This window comes from Vipera berus (assembly GCF_964194415.1).
Source record: "Vipera berus genome assembly, chromosome: 2".
Classification (NCBI taxonomy): domain Eukaryota; kingdom Metazoa; phylum Chordata; class Lepidosauria; order Squamata; family Viperidae; genus Vipera; species Vipera berus.
In genome coordinates, this window is record NC_138203.1 from 166,778,913 (window position 1) to 166,791,635 (window position 12,723).

Below are 12,723 nucleotides of genomic sequence, written 5' to 3' on the forward strand. Positions count from 1 at the left end.
TACCTGTGTGTCCTGTGCTTCTTACGGAGAGATTTCCATAAAATCAGACAGAAAAGAATCTTGAAGAAGAAACTGGTACTTTAAAAATATTACCCTCTGGTTCTGTGCAAGCATGGCATTTTTGCCTAGTTTTGGAAGCAGCTGGGTTGGTTACCATAAAAATGAAAATTTCTATAGAGGGAAAGGAAGTAAAATTTGTACTTTTCATAGGAGAGGACCACAGCTTGATAGGTCAGGAACAGTTAAGTCATTTCAGTCTTTTCAGTACAAAGGTTTTATACTCTTCTACCAGAGTTTAAATATTTCTTTTTTATGGACACTCTAAATGGGCATCTTGGTGACAAAACATGTACTTTGCAGTCCTTGGCAGGATAGAGTGACTTAAATTGAAACAATTTAAATCTCAAATTTGAATTAACAAGGGAGAAAAAAATGATTTAAATGAAGATTCTCACTGATACAGTTTTATGTATCTGCCAGACAGTAGTGAAAATCATATATTATGTATTATAGACTATAAATATTAATATTTGAGATATGATCAAATTGCATCTTCCCTGACATAGATAACTTTTTAACACACTGCAACTGCCAAAAGTATGGATTCTCTTTACAGGTTTGCACACATATATGAACTTATTATGGTCAAATTATTATGTAAGAAAAAGTTAAGATTTACATTTTAAATTTATTTTTAAAATTGAAATTCAGTTTAATTGAAAATTAGCTTTTAAATATTTTTTTATTTATAAGATCAATTCTCCATTTTCAACCCGAAGTATTGTATTCAATTTATGTACTCAATTAGTTACCACTGTGCATCCAATTGGGTCTACAGAATAGGTGGACTGGGTGGGTACAATTGTTTGGCTCCGACTTTAACAATTCTAGTTTATGAAATGGCATTAGTGGAGATGTTTGCTTGATTCATTGCCCTTTTCAGATGTATGCTAATCATTTTAATCCAATAAACCTTGAAAGGAAGACAGAGCTTTTACCTAGAAATATTATATTGGTTTTATTGCTTTAAGACTGTACTTCATCTGATCTTGAAAAATTGTGCAAATCACCTGGAAATTCTAGGACTATTGGCTAGACTGAGAAATTGAAAAATATCTTGAAGAAAGGTATGGCAAACCAACTGTATGCAATGCAGAAAATAACCCAGTGCATAGTTAAATACAACTTAATTCGTTATCAGACGAGTGAAAAGCCACCCACAGACCAAAGTCAAGGAAAAGCCCAGATCTAAAACCATGAAAGCAGATGTATGGACAAGCTCTCCATGATGAAGGCATGTTGCTCTACTGACCAGTATGAAAGCAATTGTCCTGCCTTTTTTTTTAAACAAGAGATTCATTCATGGACAGAACTTCACTATGGACATACACCTACCTGGAATGCTCTGGTTTTCATAGCAATCACAGCATTCAGTGGGATGAGTAGAACCATTACAGCCACTCCGGCGAACACAGAAGGCCCTAAAGCCTTAAAATAATGTAAAATACATTCATTATTATTCTGCTCGCTTGAATTAAAAAAAATGGTGGAAATCATCATTCACTACTCTTTGGAAAAACTTGTAGGCTTAAAATCATCAGGAGATCTTCAACAAGGGATGAAAAGGTCATGAACACTCTTGCCTTCTCACAAAGGATTTTCATTCCCCCCCCCACACAATGCAGCCAATGTAGAATACATATGAATATTAATACTTGGTGTTTTTGTTTTGTTTTTTCAAAATGGGTCCTTAGCTGCTTTTCATTGGCACTCTAGACAGAAACATGTTGCTGTTTTCATTTTAAAAAATATAACGACAAACAAATGTACCCTTTGGTGGCAGGCAAGGCACTGTACAGAGATGACAGCAGAACGAACTTGTGCCCAGAAAGTTGTTTTTCAGTTTGACAGAACTTTCACAGTAGTGAATAAACCAGAAATTATAATAGTGCCAAGAACGTGCCAAAACAATGGTGTATTTTTAGCCTGTTATGTATAACTTGTATTTTGTATTCTGCTTTTTCCAGGCACCAGTAGTAGATTTCCAGTGGAATGTTTTTATTTGCATGGGACTTCTATAATATTATTACAAAACAGATAGGAGTTTATGTCAACCACAAGCAAAGTATAAATATTTTAATGAAGAGAAAGAATGAGGTAAGAATTCCCCTCGCCCCCATCCCTTAAACCATTTCTCTTTCACCACCACTACTATACCTTCATACTCCAGTTGTGGCTCTTGAAATCTAAATCTATTGCTAGTAATCTCCATAGGCTGTTGTATCCCCAGTTAATCACTTGATTATTAATAAAAGTTACAAAAACACATGCTTTGCATTATACTGGAAGCAACCAGTTATCTGTTGACTTCCTCTACTAGAGTTTCTCTAGTACAGGGTCAGATGCAACGTAATGGTTTTACATAGCAACAAATCCAAGGAAAGGTTCTATACCTGCCAGAGAAAGCATAAAGCAAGGCAGATTTGAAGTGGTGCAGACCACAGCATGTTGAGGAAGGTAGTCAGGTCCATGAATCTTTGGGCATCCACTGACATCAAGTTGACAATTTCTCCAACAGTGGAAGAGCGCTTTGCTGAATTGCTGATGACTAAAGACTAAGAAGACAGGGAGAAGAATTCCATTATGCATTCCCTTTTTCTTCCAAAAGACTCATGATGGTGTAAATGTTCCTCTTCTTCACTGTTTAATCCTGAGAAATAATAATTGGTCCAGGCTTATCCAGTGAACTTCATGGATTTGAATCTGGCTTTCTCTCTATGTTGACCCTCCAACTTGTGCAGCAGACTGACCCTCATCTCATTGATTATTATGGCACAGCCATTCTATCTTTAAATGCCTTTCATATAATTTGCCTGTCAAAGGGTAGGGACAGCGATTCAGTATGTTTTCAGCTATATTCTGCATATTCTGCAATCATCAGCAAAATCTTTCACTGTTAATCCAAAGCAGTCCCCCTGAAAACTTGGATGTGGTCCTCAGAGCATTCCAATTTTTTTTTTGTAATTTTTAATGTAACAAGGGGAAAGATTATTAAATTTGGTGGAAATAATCATATTCATTGCCTAATTTATTTTTAAGTAAATGTAAACCAAACCCAATTTATCTTTTTTTTAAATCCCTTCCCCACAATTCTTCCTTCTTCTTTGCCATATTCCAGTTACTGGTTTGGAAATGTAATCAGTTGGGTGACTTAGCTTTTGAATTAAAAGAATCAGAAAGAAAACAGCAATTTGTTTTAGGAGCAATTGGCAGACATGGTAAACGATTAATAAGGTATTGATAATCTTTGTTTCATCTAAAAAAAATGATAAAGGTTTTCCCCTCTCCAGTCATGTCCTACTATAGGGAGACTGTATACTTACTCTAGACTCATCTTTGTTTCTTAGCCAAGGGAAGACACTTCCATGGGTCACGTTGCCAGTATGACTATATGCTGAGGCACACAGAATGCTGTTACCTTCCCACCAAATTTATCTACTCACACTTGCATGCTTTTGGAATGCTAGTCTGCTTTTCAGAAAGACTGTATTTCAGACAAAGAATTCTATAATACAAAGAATTCTACAATACAAATCTTTAGGAAAAGATTTTAACTACGGTATATGTTTTTACTCTCACCCATCAAAGAAGTGCATTTTCTGCAACATGGCTTAAGGGGATATTGGTAGACATTTTTTTTGCTGACTTGCACATATGGTTCTCATTCACAATCTTTCGAGAAACTTTCTTCAGTTTTATCTAAGCTATCCTTAAAAATCTCTTAGTTACCTGCACTACATCTGGTGAAATAATTCCCTGCATCTCCTCAGCTGTAATAATAAAAGAACAGTGTTTGCCATATAGCGTTGTTGCATGAACTCCTGAGGTACAATATATAAATATGAGAAACAATGCGTTATAGCATTGAAGATACTGGATTAGGACGGAGAAATTTCAGCTCAATCTGCCTTTAGCTATTAAAGCTCACTGAGTGACTTTGGTTTGGTCATCGCTCACTCAGTTCAAATTATTTCCCAGGATGGAATTAGACAGTAAAATTGCAACAGGCAATAACATATATGCTGCCTTGAGCATCTGACAAAAAAAGAGATATAAATCTTATAGTGATCATGTTTGAAATGTATCATTTTCTTATTGGTGACTCGTATAATGACTTTCACAATAAGGGAGCCATTTGGTTTAGTGCACGGGTCGGCAACCCGCGGCTCCGGAGCCGCATGTGGCTCTTTGAGCCTTCTACTGTGGCTCGCAGTCCTCCTCTGCCATTTGCAGAGAGAGAGAGAGACAGAGAGAGAGAGAGAGGCACTTGTGCTTCCCTTCTCTATCTCACTGTCTCTCTCTGATCTGCCTCACACTGTTCTCCGACAAGCTGACAAGCTTATTGGGTGGGGCTCTTGCCTTTGCTGCGTCTCTGCAGGAAGCAGCAGAAAGCAACAGCTCTCTCTCTCTCTCTCTCTCACACACACACACACTCACACTCTCACACTGAGTGGGGGAAGAGAACTGGCAGACCAAGGGCAGGAGAGCCAGCCCAATAAGAATGTCTGTCAGCTTGTTGGAGAACAATGTGAGGCCAGCTGGCCAGATGAGCAGAAGATCAGAGAGAGGGGGAGGGAGGGAGGAAGAGAAAGAGAGGGAGAGAGAGGGAGGGAGGGAGGGAGGGAGGGAGGGAGGGAGGGAGAGAGAGAGAGAGAGAGAGAGAGAGAGAGAGAGAGAGAGAGAGAGAGAGAGAGAGAGAGAGAGAACTCATGCACAGCAGCCTCTATTTCTTTTTAAGTAAACTCTTCAATCAAGCCCCCTTTCCGGCGCGCGTGCGTGAGAGTTTTGCAGCTCGTAGTGTTTTCTTTTCTTTTCTGTGGGAAATGGGTCCAAGTGGCTCTTTGAGTGTTTAAGGTTGCTGACCCCTTGGTCTAGTGGGTTAAGGTACCAGGCTACAAACTGGGAGACTGTGAGTTCTAGATCTGTCTTAGCCATGAAAGCCAGCTGGGTGACCTAGGGCCAGTCACTCTCTTACAGCCCAATCCACCTCACATTATATTGTTGTGGGGTGAATAGGAGGAGCAAGGAATATTAGATATGTTTGCTGTCTTGGATTATTTATAAAAATAATAAAGGCAGATATAAAATAGGTAAAAATAAAGAAATTATAAAATAATGAGCACTCTACTTATTGGTCCCTAAAATATGATATTCCAAACACATCCAATGTGCACTGATCTGCAGCTTATAGCTACTTGGCAAATGTTGTTCACAGTAAAGATTCTCTTCCACATAAGTTATTCATCTGAATGCATAAACTTAAGCCCTTTCACTCTATCCAGTATTATGACTTAAGAACTATCTGGCAGCTGTTCTCTAGAATAATCATGAAAAAACAGCTTCTCTCCTGCATTAGTCATTCATTTGTATATACAAACATAAGCCGACATCTAAAATATGATCTTAGTTATACAAATAGCTTGGACAACATGCAAACATGAATAATTGAATGGGAGACATGCAAAACTTCTGAACAAGTGAAGGGGAAACATGCAAAAATCTGTATAATAAAATGGTTTTACTCAAAGGAGAGTCATTTATGAAGTTTTCAGAAGCAGCTGTGGCAAGTCCACTAAGAACTTCATGCATACACAGTATAAATGTAGTTTAGAATATGTGCTGATGTCAAATCTCATTACAAACATGCATTGCTCACTTATTCATGAGGGGCTGACTAGTTGTTCAAGAGTGATTTTCAATTGCCAAAGTTTTATTTAACTTGTAGATGTACAATTTGAGATAGATAGATAGATAGAAGCATTTTATAGGAAAGAAACAGTAGGTAAAGAAAAAGTTAGCTTATCAAGAATCGTTAGAGCAAGAACATTGAGAATATAAGATAAAATCAAAAGAGCAATTGGTTGCAAAGGGATTTAGTTTTAAATGGTTTTTCTATGCACAATTAAGGAAAAGATTTAAGGTAAGATAACAGGCAATTTAGAATTGAGCATCAGAAGACAGAATTTGAAGTTGACCTATGTAGAAATGAACATGTAATTGCTAAAATAAACTGTTACTGAAATCTAGTGAAAGAACAACAAGACTATAATAAAATGGGCTAAGAATTCTGGACATACCGTATTTTCCGGCGTATAAGACGACTGGGTGTATAAGACGACCCCCCAACTTTTGAGATGATTTTCAAGATTTTTTGTCTTATACGCCGGAAAATCAGCGAGCCTGGGAAGGCACGCCCTCCCCTCTCACTGTGGAGGAAGCAGGGCAGGCTGGCGTCTGGCGGGAGCTGGCAGGGCAGTCCTACGCACGCGCGCGCTCCCCGGCTGTTAAGGAGTACTCCTTAGCAGCCGGGGAGTGCGCGCGTGTGCAGGACTGCCCTGCCGGCTCCCGCCCGACGCTCTTCCCTCTTGAGGCAGCATCCACGAGGACTCCTTAGGAGCCGGGGAGCGATGCTGCCTCAAGTGGAAAGAGCGTCAGGCGGGAGCCGGCAGGGCAGTCCTGCACACGCGTGCACTCCCCGGCTGCTAAGGAGTGCTCCTTAACACCCGGGGAGCGCGCGCGTGCGCAGGGCTGCCCTGCCGGCTCCCGCCAGACACCAGCCTGCCCTGCTTCCTCCACAGTGAGAGGGGAGGGTGTGCCTTCCCGGGCTCGCTTATTTTCCGGCGTATAAGACGACTGGGCGTATAAGACGACCCCCCAACTTTTGAGATGATTTTCATGGGTTAAAAAGTCGTCTTATACGCCGGAAAATACGGTAATGTGCTGATGAAGAGTGGGAAAATATACAGCAGGAAAATATGTAAGTAAAAGATTGAAATTTACATGATGTTATAACTTAAAGGAATTTCTTTTTTATAAAATGATGTTCTGCTAGTATATGACTCCAAAAAGATTTATCCTGGAAATATGGACAAGATCAAGGGTTATTTTATCATGCTAGGTGGAGTAATAAAAAAGCCAGAAATTTCTGAGTGCAGAAGCAGAGAATTCTAAAGATTAGCAGAATTTTTTCTTGCTGGGATTAATGTTACAATCAATTAGAAAAGAGCCACTTTTATAACGATTACTCATTACTGATTACGAGACTATTTTCTGCACAAAAATGGAAAGATTCTGAAATACCTACATTGAAGGAATAGTTACTAAAGTTGACAGAAATGGCAGAGATGGCAAAATTAATTTATTAGATTAAAGAAAGATCAACAACTACACTTATCAGTGACTGGAAACCACTTGTGGTCTTTTTGTTGAAAAAAAGAGAAAAATGAACTTGTGATTTATGAATCTGAAGATTAGAAACAGTAGCTTATGAAAAGGAAATTATGATGTAACCTTAGAAAGAGGGGGTAAAATATAAATGCATTTATAACTGCTGTGAAGAAGATCAGAAGTTCCTTCCCTTCCCTTCCCTTCCCTTTCCCTTCCTTTTTCTTTTCCTTTTCCTTCTTCCTTTCCCTTCTCATTTCCCTTGTTTCTTTTCTAATATTTGTACTGTTTTCATCTTGTCAAAAATGTATCAATAAAAATTATATTTTTAAAAAAGTTATATGAATATGCAAGGAAAATTTCCTTCACCCCCAAACTATGGATGCATTACACAGTGTTAATCATTGGGAAGACATGCACATCCTTGCAAATGATTTGTTATCTTACAAACATGGAAATCAGGCAGTAAAGTTAGCAGCTGGAAGCACAGTTCAAAAGCAGCATCAACAGCAATGTATTGATGATATGCAAAAAATAATGTAAAACAATAACGAACATGGTTAAATTGCTCTAATTATCTGACTGAAACTATCAAAGGCATGTAAGTTTATACCACCATGCTATGATACTGGCACATGGATATGGTGATGGAAAAGAATGCAACCAATGACTGAATCTTGCTGCTTCCCCTACTGCTAAGCTTGTAAGCCACCCTGAGTCTTCGGAGAAGGGCGGGATATAAATGGAATTAAAATAAATAAATAAATAAGACACCCCCCCCCCATCTTTGGGTCATGATTCAGTTATGTGCCCATCCAGTAGTAGTGTTGTATTAGGCATTACTTCCATCTGACTTGAAGTGAGGGTCTACGATAAGCCTTTTATCAGGAGGTTATAGAAAAGCAGCCTGGCTGAATTGCTTTTAGAATACCAGTCAATCAAAACAAGATAAGTAGATCAAGAAGATGAAAAAATAAGTCAAGCTGCATGTCAAAATCAAGGAAATCAAGAGAAAACAAGAGTTCTGGAGCTGTCCCCTTTACTGAAGTGATGTCACTAGTTTAGAGACCACAGCTGAGAGATAGATTAAGGAATCTTGAGCAACAGAGAATACACTACATCAGGAGAAATTCATGTAGGCATGGAATGCATTTCAAAATATTTCTGAGGAGACTGCAAATACTAGACCAGCGTTTTTCAATCTTGGCAACTTAAAAGATGTGTGGACTTCCAACTCCCAGAGATCCTCATCCAGCAAAGCTGGCTTCAAGCTGCTAAGGTAGAGAAACACTGTACTAGACCATGGACCAGACCAGACCAGACCAGAGTGTTTAGAATTAGAAATGGCAGAAGCAAAATAGCCTCATGTATAATCTTATATTTAGTTTTCCTTTTGGTTGCACCTGAGGCACTCACTCCCTATTTTCCATCCATCTCTATCCAGAATCTTGCTGCCTAAGTTATTCATCTCATCATTCTACCTGGGTAAGCTATGGTACTACTAGCTTGTCTCTATATAAATCCTGCACAAAATAGTTTCTTTTTAGTTTTAAAGTCTTCCTGGCCTTGCCCTGTATGCCAGGGTTGGTGCATTTATAGCTCTCTGCTCTCCGATTTAATCTATACCTGCAAAGCATGGAGATTTTTCAATTTTCTATGCTTGGCTATACAAAACCTTCTACTCTCTGCTAAAACCTCTGCAAATATCTCCTTTTCTTTTTATTCTACAACTTGAAGAAAAGTTTTTCCTCCAATAAACTTGCCTCAAAGCTTTTTCCAAGGCCAATCTTACAAAGCCATTTCCCATTGAATTAAGACTGAATTTTTGTAATTAAACTGAATGCATCTTGGGACTCATCTCCAGTTTTCATCTTTTTTCATGTCTAGAACAGAAGATTATAAACTTCTTGGGGAGAGGATTACCTTATCAGTATTGTTCAAAGCAGATTTTATAAACAATTTTATTATTATAAACTTTGTTCTGCCTAATCTAATTATTTCCATTACTTTTTATAGTGGCACATACCATTTTCAGATTTTGATGTATCAGCATTTGGTGAACAATGGATCTTTAAATTATTTGCAACTAATATCAGGCCAAAGGATAGCTAACATTAATAACATAATTAGCTCTTCCTTACTTTATGCTTTTCTGTACTAAGCAGCAGCTGGTAGATGGAAGGGTATTTTGAAGCAGAACAGAGCTGCAGTAATAGATGCCTGAATATCACACACACTTTAAAAATCCAAAAATTGCTCTAATTTGGCAAACTAGCTCTAGGGCTGATTTATTGATTTATCAAAAAGTAGCAATAGTCTGTTGAGAGTGTTATCCAACACTCATTTGCCATTTGTTGACTGTACATGCAGCAAGAAAATCAACTATTAAACCACTTCAGATTCTGCAAGAGCGTATATACACACAGAGATAAATATTTGATCTACAGCCAATAGTTCTAGTGTACTCTTTCTTATTTGGAGATAAAACACAACCCAAAGGTCTCTGGCCTCTAGACTGTCTGTGACTTTTCATGGTATGCTAGGATACACGCTTGCTCTTACCTTTCTATAGACCATCCCTATGATGCCAGTTCTCAGCCTCATTCCAGTAATGAAGCAGTACTGGAAATGGTGGTGAAGGATTATTGTCTGCAGCACAGCACAGAAAAACATCAATGCCGCAATCAGGTATCCCCACCATAAGGGAGCATCTTTATTCTTCACAAAGCTAATTAACATGCTGTTTAAAAAGAAGATTGAAATAAACAAGACAACACAGGGAGGAGAAAATAAAAAGATTAATGGGGCACAGCAAAACACCACTTCCTTTTAGGCCGCTGGTACAGTAGCCCCCCAAACTATCCCTCTGTGAGAGAGCCAAGCTCTATTCATGGGTCCAAATTATGGCCAAATATAACCCCAAACACTTTATTTATTTTGTAATGTTGCATTTGTTTTTCATTAAAACATTTAAAGTGAAAAAGGCATGCATTTATGAAGCAGAGAGAGGCAAAGCTATTATCCTTGAAATATTGTTCAATTGCCAAATATTCAATTTTCAAAATCCCTCACTTCTCAGTGTATGAAAATAGCAAAAGTATATTTCATTGGACTAATATGGAGGGTGCAGATGCTGAGAACTGAAGCAAATTACAGCTTCATAATATAGCACCTGCAGCAAAGTATGCACATCTGTAATTTTTACACTTGACAACTTACACTTGGGAATCTGAAAAGCAATTCTAAGCAGAATTGATTTTCCCTTAGAAAATGCATTTTGAATATGAGCAAGTCTAATTGTGAATTAGAAACATGGGACAAGAGGAATATTATGTCATCTACTGATGTTATTAGCAGGCCTAGAGGGGAAACCTCCATATATTCCATTCAATCCATCATTTTTATTCACAAGTAATCTTCTCCAATTTGGCCTCCTTCCCCCCACGTCTTAGGGATCATGTTCCCAGATTTCCCAAATAACTGCAGAATGCTGTACTAATGTATAATGCAAAAAGAGTGTGGAAATTCTCTTGCCCGTGAGAACTAAGGTTGAAAATGGAGCTTACCTTAACAACTGGGGATTGACAAAAGACAACAGATCTTGGATCATTTTGAAGAAGGAGCCAATTAAAAAATAAGGGCCAAAAGATCTGAGTAAGGCCTTGAGAAAGGAAGGCTTTTTCTGCTTAGTGGGAATATTTAACATGAGTTCTGTTTCTCCTGGATTTTCATCCACGTGATTCATCTCCTGATTAGAGTCCTTTGTATAGGATACGTTGTGTTTCCTAAGACAAAGAAACACATTATTTCACTCACTTGAAAAGAAGAGCCCTGTTACAAATAAGAAACTTGAACAGCAGGACAAGCAGTCTGCAAATGTAGCTTTGGAACAGCTGTAGTAACAACAAAATTACTATGGCACAACAGGAGCCACACTTTTACTGTCCAGAAATGAAAAGGTGTTTGCTCCTAAAAAAGAAAAAAACAAGGAAAAAAAAAAGCAAATGATTGTGTTCAAAACAGTTTCACTTTAATAATGTTAATCCAATGTTACTGGAAGAAGCGTGCTTGGGAAAAACTCGGCAAAAGAGTTTCTGTTTTGTGAAATTATCACTTCAAAATGCCATAAAATAAACCTGACTAGCTCAAATTTTATACCTTCAGAAGTCTCGTGGTGTTTTTTTAAGCAAAGCCCGTTCATTATTATGGCATCAGGTGAGACATTGGCTGTGAAGACTTGCTGCATTACTAGCGTTCACAGATAGGCCATTTTATTCTCAGACTTGGTGTGTATGCTTGCCAAACAGTAGCTTTTTTGTTGGAAACAGAAAAAGTCATTTCTCTTGCAATCGCTTTGCAAGATTCATGCAGATAGTGGCTTCTATTCCTCAGAATCTTTGTTTCATTTTGATAAGCACAGAATTTATCTTTGGTGTTTTGTTTTTCTTACCCCATCAATAAAGTGGACAGACAAAAGCACAGCATAGGCTTGGATTCTAAAATGTCAGTCTCTTGGAGAAGGTCAGAAAAGTTGAATATCGAAAAGAAAAGAAAAATTGACAGAAAAAATCCTGAAAAAGTTCCTCTTAGCCTGGTGATAAGGTAAAGAAAGCAGCAAGTTATCTATTCCATGTCCAACCAATCCAGAAGCCTCATACTCAGTACCCTGTATCCTTTTTTTTGTTTTTGCTATACTGAAATAACTTTTCAAAGCTTATGCAGTGACAGTTCCAGGTGCTAACTAGACAAGCTGCAGTCTCATCCTCCTTCTTCATTAAGCATTATAGTCCCATGGCAATTCTCCTAAAATTCAGCTGTAAAACAGGAGTTTATATGGCAATTTTTTATTTTCTTGATACAAAAAAAATTAAAATAGGTATTTTGTGTACCTAGTAACCTTAATACACCTATTTTAGTGCCATCCATTTGAAATGTCTTCAAAACAAGCAAAAATTCTAAAGCTGCTCCTCTGGTGGTGGCATCACCTCTCTAGTCCCCTAAAGGCTGAAAAAAGTTTGTTTTCAAGTGTGATCTCTGACTGGAGAGATTTCCCATCTCTGTGGAAATTTAGATGGTAATTCCCTGGTTTTCTAACTTTCTTTCTGACAAGATGTGACGTTAAGATGCTTTTACAGATTGCAGGGGAGTGGGATAATTCAGCATGGCGACTATCACAGAGGGCATAGCCACAATTATCATGAGAGTCACCTTTTAGGATTACACTGGCAGAAATGTAAGGGATGAAATGGTACTTTGCATAGGTTTAAGGCACCTATTTTGACCCTTAAATCCTCCCAAACTTTCATAAATGTAAAAAAAACACACAAAAACCCAGCTCGAAAATCCAGATTTTGTTCATTTAGCTCAGTGTTTTTCATACTAGGTAACTTTAAATCGGTAACTTTAATATATGTGGACCCTCCAAAATTCCTTAGTCAGCATGCATAATTTAGCTCAATGCAGAATTGCATTTGGTATCCTCAAACCATTCTGTGAATG

At 38.0% G+C, this 12,723-nt stretch overlaps 1 protein-coding gene across 1 annotated transcript in view; it reads right to left on the reverse strand.

The window, feature by feature from the left end:
* The window catches only part of ABCC3 (ATP binding cassette subfamily C member 3), an 85,120-nt gene that overhangs the window by 35,366 nt on the left and 37,031 nt on the right, over nt 1–12,723 (reverse strand). Inside the window, exons 8-11 of the mRNA XM_081319499.1 lie at nt 10,791–11,009; nt 9,787–9,964; nt 2,454–2,615; nt 1,392–1,488 (exon numbers count right to left, since the gene is read on the reverse strand). Coding sequence (XP_081175625.1) covers nt 1,392–1,488; nt 2,454–2,615; nt 9,787–9,964; nt 10,791–11,009 — 656 coding nt within the window. The remainder of the gene's footprint in view (nt 1–1,391; nt 1,489–2,453; nt 2,616–9,786; nt 9,965–10,790; nt 11,010–12,723) is intronic.